The sequence below is a fragment of the Ranitomeya imitator genome, chromosome 4 (assembly GCF_032444005.1).
Source record: "Ranitomeya imitator isolate aRanImi1 chromosome 4, aRanImi1.pri, whole genome shotgun sequence".
Lineage (NCBI taxonomy): Eukaryota > Metazoa > Chordata > Amphibia > Anura > Dendrobatidae > Ranitomeya > Ranitomeya imitator.
This window is the reverse complement of record NC_091285.1, coordinates 524,604,606-524,621,728: the sequence shown is the minus strand read 5'-3', so window position 1 is coordinate 524,621,728 and position 17,123 is coordinate 524,604,606. Positions and strand designations below refer to the sequence as shown.

At 42.5% G+C, this 17,123-nt stretch overlaps 1 protein-coding gene across 2 annotated transcripts in view; it reads left to right on the top strand.

Annotated features, from left to right (window-relative positions):
- ELL3 (elongation factor for RNA polymerase II 3) overlaps window positions 1-17,123 on the top strand; it is a 143,804-nt gene that overhangs the window by 40,591 nt on the left and 86,090 nt on the right. Inside the window, exon 2 of one of the 2 annotated variants that reach the window (XM_069766143.1) lies at window positions 6,544-6,597. The exons of the other annotated variant lie outside the window; for it this stretch is intronic. Within the exon in view, the coding sequence (XP_069622244.1) occupies window positions 6,544-6,597 (54 nt within the window). The remainder of the gene's footprint in view (window positions 1-6,543; window positions 6,598-17,123) is intronic. 2 annotated transcript variants of the gene reach the window in all.

Sequence of the window (17,123 nt, the reverse complement as noted above, 5' to 3'; positions counted from 1 at the left end):
TTATGCATTTTGTAGTGGAAAAAAGTTGCACGTTTTCCTAAAATTTGCACAAAAATTTTAGGCATACATTAAATTGCAAAAAAAACATATAAAGTCAAAATTGATGAATCAGCACGAAACCCCAAATTCTATGCACAATGACAAACATAAAGAACAGCAAACTATATAAAATAGACTTTAAAAAGGGCAAATTAAAGAAGAAACAAGACAAACAAAAGGCCTAAATGCAATAATAAACTGAGCCCCATGTCTTTCCACCACTATATTTCGCTCCGCCTTCCGCCAGAAAGATTTGTATTCCAGAAATGGGGATGGGTAGGATACATAAGACTCAAGCAGCTCTTATGACATGTATGGATCAGATTGAAGCCACAGTTTTTGCTATTACTGTGTCTTAGTTTCGTCTGGACCAATTGTATAGAATAAATATGGAGTTGGCTGGTTTAAAAAGAACCTGTCATCTGCCATTACCAGACACTGGCTGCATTTTTGCGGTTATGTATATTTTATTTTGAAATCCTGCTGAAACATACTGTAAAAATACTTTGAATAGTCTGCTGTGTCTTAGCGGACTAATCCAAGGCAGGTCCCTGGCCAGCTTCTCCCTGCCCCTTACTGTAGATAGGAAGGGACATACCAGTCAAACTTACATGGGGCGGGTTGGAGTGTTTCACAGTGAAACGTTCCTGGATGCACTGTTAGAACCAGTGTCTAAGGCTACTTTCACACTAGCGTTTTTTGCAATACGTTGCAATGCGTCGTTTATGGGGAAAAAAACGCATCCTACAAAGTTGTTTGCAGGATGCGTTTTTGCCCCATAGATTAACATTAGTGACGCATTGCGACGCATTGCCACACGTGCGACGGTTGCGCCGTGTTGTGGCGGACCGCCGGGAGCAAAAAACGTTACATGTAACGTTTTTTGCTGCCGACGGACCGCTTTTTCCGACCGCGCATGCGCGGTCCCCACTTCCCCGCACCTTACAATAGGGCAGCGGATGCGCGGGAAAAATGCATCCGCTGCCTCCGTTGTGCGGCGCTTTCGCTGCTAGCGTCGGAACCTCGGCCCGACGCCTGCAACGGGCCGAGTCCGACGCTAGTGTGAAAGTAGCCTAATTCATGTGGTCAGTGATCTGGACAGCATGAATTTGGTATCAGGTACTTTAATTTCACCCTCTCCCTTCCTTCACAAACCCCACAGTAGCGCAATAACCATCCTCTATAGCAGGTGAAATCAGGTATTCTACTATTCCAGAGACAAAGCTATCACCATGTGATTCACCAGTTGAGGCTGGATCTGCTCTGTGAGACATATTTATATTTAGATGCAATAAAACATGAAATCAGTAGTAATTAAAAATCATGTTAAGAAAAAACTGATAATTACAGCAAGTCTCTGGCAGGGCTGTCTGGCTGAATCACCTTTGTGTGGAAGCTTTAACTTTCTACCTGTCAATCAAATACAAAGACTGAGGCTAGGATTGCAAAAGAGCTTTACATTGCACAAGGTGCCTTGTGATTGGGTAGCAAATTAAAATGTTATCAGGACGCCTTGCTAATTATAAAAGCTTCATTCAATTATTATATAAGCTTAGGGACATTTTGCACCTCCAATGTAGGCACAAAGTATTGCTGCATTGTACATTTATATTCTAAGACCCAGATTCATCACAGCAACTTTGCCAGATTTCTGGCAAAAATTGCTTTGAAAAGTTAAGCTTTTGCTGCAACTTGGAGTTGCCCAAAAATTCATGCCAGTTTTTCCAGTTCCGACAAAATGAGTGGGCAAAATGACTGGACCTGGGGCATAAAGGGATGTAGCGGTAAAATGGTAAAGATGCCGAGGCCATGTACCTTGCTGAGCTCCAAAATCAGCCATGATCTGTCTCCTCCCCCAAGCAGGGAAGTGCGGAGTAGTTGTATAGAAGAATACACAAACCAAACTAACAAAGGAAGATGTACAGGGATAAATGAAAATACCAATCATACAAATATTCACTCACAAACAACAGAGTAGAACACGAGATGCAAACGGAAGGGACAACCAAATAAGAAAGGATGAGGTTATGCATACAGACAAATCACCAAACAAGTGTCTTTAGAACAACTCTCCAAACACCTCCTCAGCAAACACCTCCAACTCCACATTAGGTAGTATAAATCTAACACTGGGAATCCTTAATTGCCAGAGGTGAGTATTCATAGTAGAGGAGAGTGGCCAACACTGAACAGCTGAGATCATCAAAGAAGGAATGCTTCAGAGACTCTCAACTGAACAGATTTAACTCCTGCAGTGCCAGCAGAAAACTGCATTGTTCAGTATGATGGTGAAGTGCTTATAATCAGTGCAGGAGTATGTGGAATCAAATACTGTAGTCTTCTGGCCCCTCGCTGGGCTCTGACTCCACAAAGACTATCCCCCTGAGCAAGACACATTTACGTGTTGATATACGTGGGGCCTTTACCCCTCTGGATATATAATAAGGCATTAATGGACTGCTCAGGATTTGATCTTTGAGACAAGGGAGCCTAATAAGCAACACATTTGCCATTCAGGGAGTAATTCCTCCTATAAGGAGGTCTATACATGCATGTATTTGAAGATGCTCTATGAATGATCCTTTATTTATTTTTGTATTTACCCTGATATCTATCTTGCTCTAATTTGTTACCATTCTATATTTTTGTTCCCTTTTTTATTGTCTCTTATTTGAGCTGGCAGCACAAGATTTATGTGGTTGCTTACATATTATGTGATATTTGTTATTCGTTATTGTAAATTTACCATATACTTTATTGAAAGGAACTACATTTTCTATTGTTTCCTTTTTCATATGTGATGATTGTTTGGGGTGGACCTACCTAACTTTTGGTCCAGTTTTTCTTGGCCTTTGGGCTGTTTTAAATGTTTTTAAATCTTCATGTGGCTTGTATGTTTATATTGTAATCAATAAATATTTCTAGGTGATCCCTTTGTTTGGCATACCCTTTTTCTTTTCTTAGTTTAATGCATTTCGGTATACATTGGGATGATCCTTGGTATACTGTATATAGATTACTGGTGGTGCCCACCAACACAAGACTATTGACTCCACAATGCCCCTCATAAAGACCGATGAGAAAAAGCCTATAAGTATCAGGAACATACATAACTGCCATACGATTCCAGATATATGGACCTTTTTATTTAGTGCTTATTTTAATTGTCTTACCAAGCAGGTGTTGTTCACAAGGTAATAATGCAGAGCAGCCTAAAGACACATCCCCAGAAAAGCCAGTGAGCCACATCCACCTTCAAGATCTGACTATTAAAATAAAAAATAACATCATATTAAACCCTGGATCCTGGCGAGTCCGCTGTCAGACAGCATCACAACACTGGCAGACAAATGTGGCAATGTCATTGCGCTGGGGTATACATAAAACTTCTGAATCTTGGCGCGATGGCATCACTACATCCCTCCATCCGCCAGAGTCCCGCAGTGGGACTCTGACATGATATGTGCCACCATGCCATTCCATGGGCCGCAGACTTAATGTGACTTGCAGACTACAGAACAGAGAGCAGTATTGAAGGGACAACATGGCTCCATGCTCTGCCCTAGAGTCTAAGTGCATCAGCCCCATAGTTAAGAGTGGTGGTCGCTCCATGTTGGCCACTCCATGTGCATGAACCCAATGCGACCACATCCTCTACCCCGAGTAGCTACGCTAGAATAGAATTTATTGGTGTCACTTTGCAAGAGAAACATAGACATTGCTATATGTTGTTATTAAACTTTGGACCAATCGAAAAATCAAATAAATTGCCTGAACAAATATTATAATTAAAGTGAATCTATGAGCAGGAATTCAAACTATCTATATGCACATGTAACTATCTGATTGTGAATTAAAGTGGTATTTTCATTGCAGACATCTATGTCATATCCACAGTACATCCCATAAATGTCCGTCTTATGGTCTGTGGATATATACAGCTCTGGCAAAAAATTAAGAGACCACTGCAAAATTTTCAGTTTCTCTAATTTTTCTCTTTATAGGTATATTTTTGAGTAAAAATGTAAATTGTTCATTTATTCTATAAACTACTGAGAACATGTCTCCGAATTTCCAAGCAATAAATTTTGTATTTTTTTTCTGAAAAGGAGAAATCGTAAAAAAAAAACCCAGTGCTTTCAGACCTCAAATAATGCAAAGAAAACAAGTTCATAGTCATTTAGAAACAACAATACTAATGTTTTAACTCAGGAAGAGATCAGAAATCAATATTTTGTGGAATAACCATAATTTTTAATCACAGCTTTCATGCGTCTTGGCATGCTTTCCACCAGTCTTTCACACTGCTCCTGGCGCAAAATTTTAAGCAGTTCTTCTTTGATGGCTTGTGGCTATCCATCATCCTCTTGATTACATTCCAGAGGTTTTCAATGGGGTTCAGGTCTGGAGAATGTGCTGCCCATGACAGGATTTTGATGTGGTGGTCACTTAATGTTTGCCAGAGCTGTATATATATATATATATACATACACATATATATACATATATATATATATATACACTGTATATAATGAAGAATGACCTTTACACGCAGCTATGTTGTCTGCAGCTTGAAGTTTTTGTTGCGTTTTAGTTGTAGAAATAAATAATTGTTAATAAATATAAATGTCACTAGCCTGTTGATGCCACACCATAAAGTATTTATGAAATGTATTATAGTGCTTTTTATTTTACCTCCTAGATCCTCTTTAACATATAACTTATTATAATCACGGATCATATTGTCTATTGCTCTCTCCTGTACTGTTATAATATCTACACTTTTGCAATCATGTTTAATGCTCCTGTGTGTGTACAATAAAACTTCTTTGTGCTTACATGTTAATATGTGGCTCCATAGTTAATATAAACCACGCACAAATTTTGTTTGTACCATAGGTTATCTTGTAAACCTATATTAATCTACTTCTTCTACCTCTTTTTCTTGCTACCATACAGGCAGCAGAATAAAGGGATTGTAAGACAGCAGTAATATGTTTCACTATATTTGACAAGTGTTCTAATGGCACTTACTGTACATGCTGATATCCCTATACCCAAAGGCCTGAGGAAGCGTTCCTTAATACAAAACTGCAGTCACATTGCAATAGCTTTCGTTCTAACCATGATTTTATGCTTGGAATATATGTCACAGTGATACCTTAGGGCACATTTCAAGGGAATCTGTCAGTAGGATCAGCCCTCCGAAGCCGTCTATATGGGCATGCAGGTCATAGGAAGCTGAATAACATGATACCCTGATATCTGCGATCTAATTTCTTGTTCCAAAGAAATACATTTTTCTTAACATAAATGTGCAGTAAAAAGGCCCAACACAGATCTCGCTAAGAATCTGCCTCCAGAGATTATTTTAGATGATAGGATGCAATACCACTAGTGTGAGACATGTAATGACAGACAGTCTTCTCATCTCCATGCTTCACACTGATATCCCCAACTTTCATTTACAATAAGCTCTGAATGCAGATAAAGGCTCAAATTTTAACAACTAATTTACAGATGAAGAAAAATGGATTTCTCCGGAACAAGACATCAGATGGAAGATTTCAAGTTATCATTTTATTCTCCTTGCTATGACCTGCATACCCATATAGACGGCTTAGGAGGGTTGATCCTACTGACAGATTCCCTTTAAAAAATAATTTTTTAGTAAGTGTCATAAAATTAAATTACAATCACAAAGTAACGTTTGTCCTTTTAGACAACCCCTTTAACAAGAAAAGAGAACAAAAAGAAGCTAGTAGTTGATATCTAAGGCTTCTTTCACACTAGCGTTGTGTGACGGACGTCGCAATGCGTCGTTTTGGAGAAAAAACGCATCCTGCAAAGTTGCCCGCAGGATGCGTTTTTTCTCCATAGACTTGCATTAGCGACGCATTGCGGCATATTGCCACACGTCACATCCGTCATGCGATGGATGCGTCGTGTTTTTGGCGCCCGCGATGCACAAAAAATGTTCAATGTAACTTTTTTTGTGCGTCGGGTCTGCCATTTTCGACCACGCATGCGTCGCCGAAATTCCGCCCCCTCCTCCCCGGAACTCACAATGGGCAGCGGATGCGTTGTAAAACTGCATCCGCTGCCCACGTTGTGCCAATCAATCACACTGTCCGTCGGTACGTCGGGCCGACGGTTTGCGACGGCCCGTACCGACGGACTAGTGTGAAAGTAGCCTAACCCTGGAGAAACAAATGTCTGAGTAGGTGCTGTGTACACACAACAGCCATGACTGATTTGAAGTCGCCTTTATACTAGCAAGCTGAATTGTTTTGATTGCATTGGATTTATCAAATTTTGTCAAAACTGTCAATCATTCTAAATTTGGAGACCTACATTACTAACCCAAATAGTGTTGATACTGCCTCACTTCTTAGCAATGCTACTTTGCCGCTGTCATGAAGGACAAGATCAATAGGACTCTGTCTTTTATTACTTGCTTGTCAACAGCTCTTTACAGTGACTTATGTCTTCTCTTTTATGAAGGGTTCAGGAGCCTCATTGCCACAGCCTGTGATCACATTCCAGGAAAACCAGGGGGTGAGTAACCTTTCTCCCAATACAATGATTAACATGGATATGCTAGTATGCTAATGATAAGATTTAGGCAGTCACTTTTTACTGCGCAGATTCCTTGAAGGGTTATTTCCCCAAAAATCAATCATAACTCCGTGACATAAAATCCTAAAATAAATAAACTTGTCAAATGCAATCAATTTCCAAAAGTGCCCACTGCTCCAGATATTGCCTGCTGAAAATCTGTATGTCAGAGGCTTTTGCTCACCTGAATGCCCATGGATACGTCCTGTAGTTCTTTTTTGACAGGTTGCACATGCTCAGTAGATACCTGTGCTCACAGCCCAGGGTGGACACGGACTGTGCGCTTGATGCTGTCAGAGGAGCAGCTATATTGTTCTCTGTCTGCGCTGCGCAGCTGTGTGATAGATGCAGCAGAGTGAGCACTGGTAGCGTGGATTTCCTTAGTGAAAGTAGGAATATTTGTCTTAATGACATGTCTTACCCATAAATACAAGATTTATACAACCGGGCCTTTATCTGTACTATGTGAAAGAGAAGCTGTATCTATTTGTCACAGCAACCAATCAGAGCCCAGCTTTCATTTTTTTTTTAAGAAATAAAACCTGTGCTGTGATTGGTTGAACAGCCGAGAGACATGCAGCCGCGGGGACTCGAACATATTTTTCGAACACAATCCTGGTTTCTTTACAGAGATTATACAAAAAAAAAAAAATAGATTCTGCGAGAACCACTTTAACCCCTGCATGACCTGGGGATTTTCCACTTTTGAATTTTTCAATTTTTGCTCCCCTTCTACCAAGAGCTATAACTTTTATTTTTGCGTCAATATAGCCGTATGAGGGCTTGGTTTTGCAGGATGAGTTGTACTGTTGAATTATGCCATTCATTTTATCATATGATGTACTGGAAAACGGGTAAAAACATTTCAAATGTGGCAAAATAGGGAAAAAAGAGCAATTCTGCAATTATTTTTTTTTCTAATTGACAGCGCTGATTTTATGATAAAACTGACCTGGCAATATGATTCTCCAGGTCACTATGATTATACAGATACCACTATGTATGGTTTTTGTTTTATTTAAGTAGCTAAAAAACAGTTCAGAAATTTTGTTTGAAAAAACATTTGCTTGTGTCGCCTCTTTCCGAGAGGCGCAAAAGTTTTAGTCTTTGGCCGGGGTCACATTTGTGAGCGCCATGCGAGAACCTCGCATCAATACCTGGCACTGCCGCCGGCACTTGGGACCGGAGTGTGCGGATGCATAGAAATACAGGCAGCTGAACGCTCCAGTCCCGAGTGTCGGTGGCAGTGCCGGGTATTGATGCAAGAGACTCGTGCGAGTTTCTCACATTGCACTCGCAAGTGTGACCCCGGCCTTTGGGATATGCTGCAGTTTGATAACTTGTTTTTTGCAACCCTAGCCAAAGTTTTTTCTTTATAACATTTTGGGGTAGATATTATGTTTTGATTGCCTGTTACATTATTCTCTGTTGTTAAAGAGGCTGAAAAACTGCAATTCTGTGGTTCTGATTTTTTTTTCGTTATACTGTTTACCGATCGGATTAATTAATGCAGCGATGCCAAATGTGTGAATTTTTTTTTATTTTTTTCATTTCTTAATTTGTTAAGAGGGAAAAAGTGGGTTTATTTTAAGTTTTACTTTATTTTTATTTATTTTTAAAAACATTTTTTTTCATTTGTTACAGTTTTTGTTCGTCCACTTAACCCCTTAGTGACAGAGCCAATTTGGCACTTAATGACCGAGCCAATTTGTACAATTCTGACCACTATCACTTTATGAGGTTATAACTCTGGAACGCTTTAACAGATCCTGCTGATTCAGAGAATGCTTTTTTGTGACATATTGTACTTCATGTTAGTGGTAACATTTCTTCGATATTACTTGTGATTATTTATGAAAAAAATGGAAATATGGCGAAAATTTTTAAAATTTTGCAATTTTCAAACTTTGCATTTTTATGCCCTTAAATCAGAGAGATATGTCACACAAAATAGTTAATAAATAACATTTTCCACATGTCTACTTTAACCAAACCACTGTTTGGGCGCACCGCAGAGCTTGGAAGAGAAGGAGTGCCGTTTTACTTTTTCAATGTAGAATTGGCTGGAATTGAGATCGGACACCATGTCGCGTTTGGAGAGCCCCTGATGTGCCTAAACAGTAGAAACCCCCCACAAGTGACCCCATTTTGGAAACTAGACCCCCCTTGGAACTTATCTAGATGTGTGGTGAGAACTTTGAATGCCCAGGTGCCTCACAGAAGTTTATAATGCAGAGTTGTGAAAATAAAAAAATATTTTTTTTTCCACAAAAAGATTTTTTAGCCCCCAAGCTTTGATTTTCACAAGGGTAACAAGAGAAATTGGAGCCCATAGTTGTTGTCCAATTTGTCCTGAGTATGCTGGTACCTCATATGTGGGGGTAAACCACTGTTTGGGCGCACGGCAGAGCTCGGAAGGGAAGGAGCGCCGTTTTGGAATGCAGACTTTGATAGAATGGTCTGCGGGCGTTATGTTGCGTTTGCAGAGCCCCTGATGTACCTAAACAGTAGAAACCCCCCACAAGTGACCCCATTTTGGAAGCTAGACCACCCAAGGAACTTATCTAGATGTGTGTTGAGAACTTTGAATGCCCAAGTGCTTCACAGAAGTTTATAATGCAGAGTCATGAAAATTAAAAAAAAATTTTTTTTCACAAAAAAGATTTTTTAGCCCCCAAGTTTTTATTTTCACAAGGGTAACAGGAGAAATTGGACCCCAAAAGTTGTTGTCCAAATTATCCCGAGTACGATGATGCCCCATATATGGGGGTAAACCACTGTTTGGGCGCACGGCAGAGCTCAGAAGGGAGGGAGCACCATTTGACTTTTTGAGCGCAAAATTGGCTGTCGTGTTTGGAGACCCCCTGATGTACCTAAACAGTGGAAACCCCCAAATGCTAATTCCAACCCTAACCCCAACACACCCTGTCTCACAGTCTGCCCCTGAGTCCAGCATCCTGCCCCTGTGCCCAGCATTCTGCTCCCATGTCCAGCATTCTGCCCCCCTTTCTCACACTCTCCACGTGTCCAGCATTCTGCCCCCTGTCTCACTGTCTGCCCCTGTGTCCAGCATTCTGCCCTGTGTCCAGCATTTTGCCCGTGTTCAGCATTCTGCCCCCGTGTCTCACAGTCTGCCCGTGTGTCCAGCATTCTGCCCGTGTCCAGCATTCTGCCCCCGTGTCTCACAGTCTGCCCCTGTGTCCAGCATTCTGCCCCCCCCCTGTCTCACAGTCTGCCCCTGTGTCCAGCATTCTGCCCCTGTGTCCAGCATTCTGCCCCCCGTCTCACAGTCTGCTCGTGTCCATCATTCTGCCCCTGTGTCCATCATTCTGCCCCTGTGTCCAGCATTCTGCCCCTGTGTCCAGCATTCTGCCCCCGTTTCTCACAGTCTGCCCACGTGTCCAGCATTCTGCCCGTGTCCAGCATTCTGGCCCCCGTCTCACAGTCTGTCCGTGCCCAGCATTCTGCCCCTGTGTCCAGCATTCTGCCCCTGTGTCCAGCGTTCTGCCCCCGTGTCCAGCGTTCTGCCCGTGTCCAGCATTCTGCCCCCCGTCTCACAGTCTACCCGTGTCCAGCATTCTGCCCGTGTCCAGCATTATGCCCCTGTGTCTAGCATTCTGCCCCCGTGTCCAGCATTCTGCCCCCGTGTCCAGCGTTCTGCCCCCGTGTCCAGCGTTCTGCCCCGTGTCCAGCGTTCTGCCCCTGTGTCTAGCATTCTGCCCCCGTGTCCAGCATTCTGCCCCCGTGTCCAGCGTTCTGCCCCCGTGTCCAGCGTTCTGCCCCGTGTCCAGCGTTCTGCCCCCGTGTCCAGCGTTCTGCCCGTGTCCAGCATTCTGCCCCCCGTCTCACAGTCTACCCGTGTCCAGCATTCTGCCCCTGTGTCCAGCATTATGCCCCTGTGTCTAGCATTCTGCCCCCGTGTCCAGCATTCTGCCCCCGTGTCCAGCGTTCTGCCCCCGTGTCCAGCGTTCTGCCCCGTGTCCAGCGTTCTGCCCCAGTGTCCAGCGTTCTGCCCCGTGTCCAGCATTCTGCCCCCGTGTCCAGCATTTTGCCCCCGTCTCACAGTCTGCCCGTGTCCAGCATTCTGCCCCCGTGTCCAGCGTTCTGCCCCGTGTCCAGCGTTCTGCCCCCGTGTCCAGCATTCTGCCCCCGTGTCCAGCATTCTGCCCCCCGTCTCACAGTCTCCCCGGGCCCCCAGGGTAACCGCTCTCAATAAATAATAATAATAAAAAAAAAAACAAGTTCTTCTTACCTGCCGTGCTCCTGCGGCAAATCTTCCTCCATGCAGCTGAAGCACGCACTTGCCGGCGACTGACAATGACATCAGATGCTGGCGACGTGTGCGCTGCGGCTGACATTGGCTGCCAGCCTCTGATTCGCTGGCGGCTGTTAACTATTGACGTGCGGGCACGGGCCCGCACGTCAATAGCGTAAAAACTGCCGCAGCGCCGCTAAGGGCCCGGTTTAGCATGCCGGTAGGGACCCGGTGAGCAGATGAGACGGGGCCTGATGCGGGCCCCCTCTGCCCACCGGGCCCCATACGCCAGTCAGGGCAGTAATGCCCTGATGGCAGCCCTGATTTGTAAGCCAAAATCAGGAGTGGGTGATAAACACAGAAGTGGTGACGTGTTTTTATTATACTTTTCCTCTGACTGTTTCACGCCTGGTATTGGTTTATAAATACTAATGTAAAATGCTGACCAAATACTGAACGTGTGAATGTGGCCTAAAGGTTTCTCTATATTGTGCAGTGATCAAGAGAACCTTCTATCTTTTACTAGAAGACTATGCTCACACACGTTGCATTTTTACTGTATTTTGCCTGCAAGCATATCCTGCTCTATTAGCAGTAAAGAAGCTGCTTTTTATTATATGTTTAATAAAGTTAGTTTAATTTAGCAAAAACGCAGCAAAAATGCATCATGGTGTTTTTTGCAGCATGTTTGCACTTTCCCTTTGCTTTATTTGGATGAAAAAAATGCCTGGAAAACATTGAAAGAATTTACATGCGGCAGATTTCAAGAACACCGGAGTTCTCAAGTTCAGTCAGAAAAACAACCAAACATATGCATGAGGTTTATAAAATCTCAGAGCTTATGCTGGTACTTTAAAAAGCAGCTTTTAATTTGCGTTAAAAATGTTGAAAAAGTGCAACGTGTGAACATAGCCTATTAGTTTTTATTGCGTCCTGCCTACTGGACTGCATAGAGTGAGATGGGACTATATCGTATTTTATTTTGACACTTTCAAATAATGATTTCAATTTGTATGCAAACTGTCTCAGCAGAAAGATGAATTCATACATTTTTTGAATGTGCCCCAATACTGGTAAACTAAAAAATGCATAAGTTGTACAATTTAAAAAATGCTATATTGTATTTAACAAACAAAAAAAGGAAGTGTAGAATGAAGACATTACATGGATCATTGCCTCCATCTGCTAGTATCATGGTGATTTGGTTGTGTGAGCAATGTGAATTTAGTTAATATGTAGCAAACTCAACCAACCCTCAGTTTCTCAGAACTCTATCCCCTAGAAAGCATTGACTAACCTTCATAATGGCCTGAATCCTAGGAAGAAAGCCAGCGTGCTGCAGCCACATCATGGTGCAACACTTGTACCTCCTGCAGCGCCACTGAATCGCAACGAGGCCACCTTCACATGTCAGTATAAAATACGTGCGTGAGAAACCATTACCGGGGTCACACTACCATAGAATACGGGTGAGTGCTATGCGAGAGTTCATCGCATAGCACTCGGAACAGTGTTTATCTATGGGGCAGCTCACATCACCATATTTTTTCTCAGGCGTATTCGACGTGCATGTAAAATCGCAGTATGTTGCGATTGTCACCGAGACTTGGACGACACTCGCCAATGCAAGCCTATAGGTGCGAAAAAAACTCGGACGCTACACAAACCATCCGTCTAGCTTGCGACAAATACGCACACATATTCCTAATTTCAGCCCATTGAGCAATTTAATTCAATGAGGAAAATCAGTGAGAAATGTAAAGCCATATGCACGTCATACGGATGTCAGACGGACACATAGGTGGGAGAAAATCGCATCATTGCATTGCAAACGCATTACACACGGATGACCATACTGAGAACATTTGTGCGACTCTCGGCAGGGAGACTCGGACCAATTTTCCATACATTTAGTGTGACGCCGGCCTTACCAGTATCATCTGTGTGTCATCAGTGTGCCATCCATGTGTCTTCCATGTGTCTCCCATGTCATCAGTGTGCCATCCGTGTGTCTTCCGTGTGTCATCAGTGTGTCATCCGTGTGTCTTCCGTGTGTCATCAGTGTGTCATCAGTGTGTCATCAATGTGTCATCCATGTGTCTTCCGTGTGTCATCCATGTGTTATCCATGTGTCATCAGTGTGTCATTAGTGTGTCATCCATGTGTCATCCATGTGTCTTCCGTGTGTCATCAGTGTGTCATCAGTGTGTCATCCATGTGTCATCCATGCGTCTTCCGTGTGTCATCAATGTGCCATCAATGTGTCATCCATGTGTCATCAATGTGTCATCCATGTGTCTTCTGTGTGTCTTCCGTGTGTCATCAGTGTGTCATCAGTGTGTCATCAATGTGTCGTCAATGTGTCATCCATGTGTCATCAATGTGTCATCCATGTGTCTTCTGTGTGTCATCAATGTGTCATCAATGTGTCATCCATGTGTCATCAATGTGTCATCAATGTGTCATCAATGTGTCATCCATGTGTCTTCTGTGTGTCATCAATGTGTCATCAATGTGTCATCCATGTGTCATCAATGTGTCATCCATGTGTCTTCCGTGTGTCTTCCATGTCATCAGTGTGCCATCTGTGTGTCATCTGTGTGTCATTAGTGTGCCATCTGTGTGCCATCTGTGTGTCATCCATGTGTCTTCCGTGTGTCTTCTGTGTGTCTTCTGTGTGTAATCCGTGTGTCATTAGTGTGCCATCTGTGTGCCATCTGTGTGTCATCCATGTGTCATCCATGTGTCTTCCGTGTGTCTTCCATGTCATCATTGTGCCATCCGTGTGTCTTCCGTGTGTCATTAGTGTGCCATCTGTGTGTCATCCGTGTGTCATTAGTGTGCCATCTGTGTGCCATCTGTGTGTCATCCATGTGTCTTCCGTGTGTCTTCTGTGTGTCTTCTGTGTGTAATCCGTGTGTCATTAGTGTGCCATCTGTGTGCCATCTGTGTGTCATCCATGTGTCTTCCGTGTGTCTTCTGTGTGTCTTCTGTGTGTAATCTGTGTGTCATTAGTGTGCCATCTGTGTGTCTTCCGTGTGTCATCAGTGTGTCATTAGTGTGCCATCAGTGATTTCATCCGTGTGTCATCAGTGTGCCATCCGTGTGCCATTCGTGTGTCATCCATGTGTCATCAGTGTTTTCCATTTGTGGGTTATCTATGTGTCCATTTTACCATCATTGTGGTCATCAGTGTTTTTCTAGTATTGATAAAGAAAGAAAGAAATTACAAAGCTTCTCCTATACTTTGTTATGTTAAACATGGACAGCACACAGACTGTACACTGATGCCATCCATGTGCTCTACGTGTTTTTCACGAATCCATAAACTTGTATTGGACCTTGTCATCTGACTTGTCGGGAAAAAAAAAGACATGTGCCCGTGTGTTTTATATGGACTTGCGGTCTGTGTAAAAACATGGATATGTGAGCAGCCCAGTAGGGTAAAACGGGAGCATGTGGGATCCGTGAAAAAAACAGATGACACACTTACTGGAGACATGGATGTGTGAAGGAGGCCTCAGGGCAATATAGAGCCCTATGGTGACCTAAGGAACATTCAGTAGAACCATGCAGGTTTCATTGTGACAGGCTAATACTCTCCTTACAATAATGTTTAGGAACATAACAGCAGAGGAAGAGGTGTTTTTTCCCTCCCATGTCAAACTAAAACATTTTAGTGATGGCTTCCATGGTAAGCTGCCAAAGATTTTTTCTATTCATTGCTGGAACAATAGAGTCACTTCGGAATATCAAACACTGAATGGAAAGGATAAACTCCACACCACAATCCTGTCCTTTTTAACAGGATTTATACTCCCACTAACGTTTTCATTGATTAAATGTGTATATGCATGTAATGTAGTGCGAGTGTATTAATATACTAACCTACCGCCACTCTATCTGGAGTCCAGCACCGGTTTTCCGCTCTTCTCAGTGACGTTACTGCACATTAGACCTCCCCGCTCACTTTATTATCTATGTCTGAGCCAGAAGTCTCTTTTTACAGTAAAAGCCTATGGAGCCTTGTTCTGATTCCCCATAGGATTACATTGTAAAAGTCACTTTCAGGTCACGCAGAGCACAGCATGACCCAGATGAGTTTGCAGAGTGGTGACATTATTCAGAAGAGAAGAAGACCCGGCGCTGCACACCAGAGAATGTGGAGATATAGTAGGTTAATAAACTCATACCACATTAAATGCATATACAAGTGCTTCTCACTAAATTAAAATATCATCAAAAAGTTAATTTATTTCAGTTCTTCAATACAAAAAGTGAAACTCATATATTATATAGAGTCATTGCCAACAGTGATATATTTCAAGTGTTTATTTCTGTTAATGTTGAAGATTATGGCTTACAGCCAATGAAAACCCAAAAGTCATTATCTCAGTAAATTAGAATAAGTAACAAAAAAAACTTGCAAAGGATTCCTAAGCGTTTAAAAAGGTCCTTTAGTCTGTTTCAGTAGGCTCCACAATCATGGGGAAGACTGCTGACTTGACAGATAACCAGAAGGCAATCATTGACACTCCACAAGGAGGGTAAGCCACCAAAGGTCATTGCTAAAGAAGCTGGCTGTTCACAGCGAGCTGTATACAAGCATATTAATGGGAAGTTGAGTGGAAAGAATAGGCCATTCAAAAATTTGGGGGAGATTCACAAGGAGTGGACTGCTGCTGGAGTAATTGCTTCAAGAGCCACCACACACAGACGTATCCAGGACATAGGTGACAAGTGTCGCATTCCTTGTGTCAAGCAACTCATGACCAATAGACAACGCCAGAAGCTTCTTACCTGGGCCAAGGAGAAAAAGAACTGGGCTGTTGCTCAGTGGTCCAAGGAGTTATTTTCAGATGAAAGTAAATTTTGCATTTCATTTGGAAATCAAAGTCCTAGAGTCTGAAAGAAGAGTGGAGAGGCACACAATCCAAGCTGCTTGAGGTCTAGTGTGAAGTTTTCACAATCAGTGATGGTTTGGGGAGTCATATCATCTGCTGATGTAGGTCCACTGTGTTTTATTACGACCAAAGTGAGGGTAGCCGTCTACTAGGAAATTTTAGAGCACTTCATGTTTCCCTCTACCGACAAGCTTTTTGGAGATGGAAGTTTCATTTTCCAGCAGGACTTGGCAACTGTCCACACTGCCAAAACTACCAATACCAGGTTTAAAAACAATAGTATCACTGTGCTTTATTGGCAAGCAAACTTGCCTGACCTTAACCCAATAGAGAATCTATGGAGTATTGTCAAGAGGAAGATGAGAGACACCAGACCCAACAATGCAGATAAGTTGAAGGCTGCTATCAAAGCAATCTGGGCTTCCATAGCACCTCAGCAGTGTCACAGCTGATCGCCTCCATGCCATGCCGCATTGATGCAGTAATTGATGCAAATGAAGCCCCGACCAAGCATTAAGTGCATTTACTGAACATACATTTCAGTAGGCCAACATTTCAGATTTTAAAATCATTAATTTTTCTAGCTGGTGGTATAAAGTATTCTAATTTAATGAGATACAGTAATAACTTTTGGGTTTTTACTGGCTGTAAATCCATAATCAGCAACATAAACAAATAAATACTTGAAATAGATCACTGTTTGTAATGACTCAATATAATATATGAGCTTCACTTGTTGTATTGAAGAACGGAACGGAAATAAATTAACTTCTTGATATTCTAATTTTGTGAGAAGCACCTGTGTATAAACAGTACAGACCAGAAGTTTGGACACACCTTCTCATTTAAAGATTTTTCTGTATTTTCATGACTATGAAAATTGTACATTCACACTGAAGGCATCAAAACTATGAATTAACACATGTGGAATTGCATACTTAACAAAAAAGTGTGAAACAACTGAAATTTATATTCTAGGTTCTTCAACGTAGTCACCTTTTGCTTTGATGACTGCTTTGCACACTCTTGGCATTCTCTTGATGAGCTTCAAGAGGTAGTCACTGGGAATGGTCTTCCAACAATCTTGAAGGAGTTCCCAGAGATGCTTAGTACTTGTTGGCCCTTTTGCCTTCACTCTGCGGTCCAGCTCACCCCAAACCATCTCGATTGGGTTCAGGTCTGGTGAATGTGGAGGCCAGGTCATCTGGTGTAGCACCCCATCACTCTCCTTTTTGGTCAAATAGCCCTTACACAGCCTGGAGGTGTGTTTGGGGTCATTGTCCTGTTAAAAAATAAAATGATGGTCG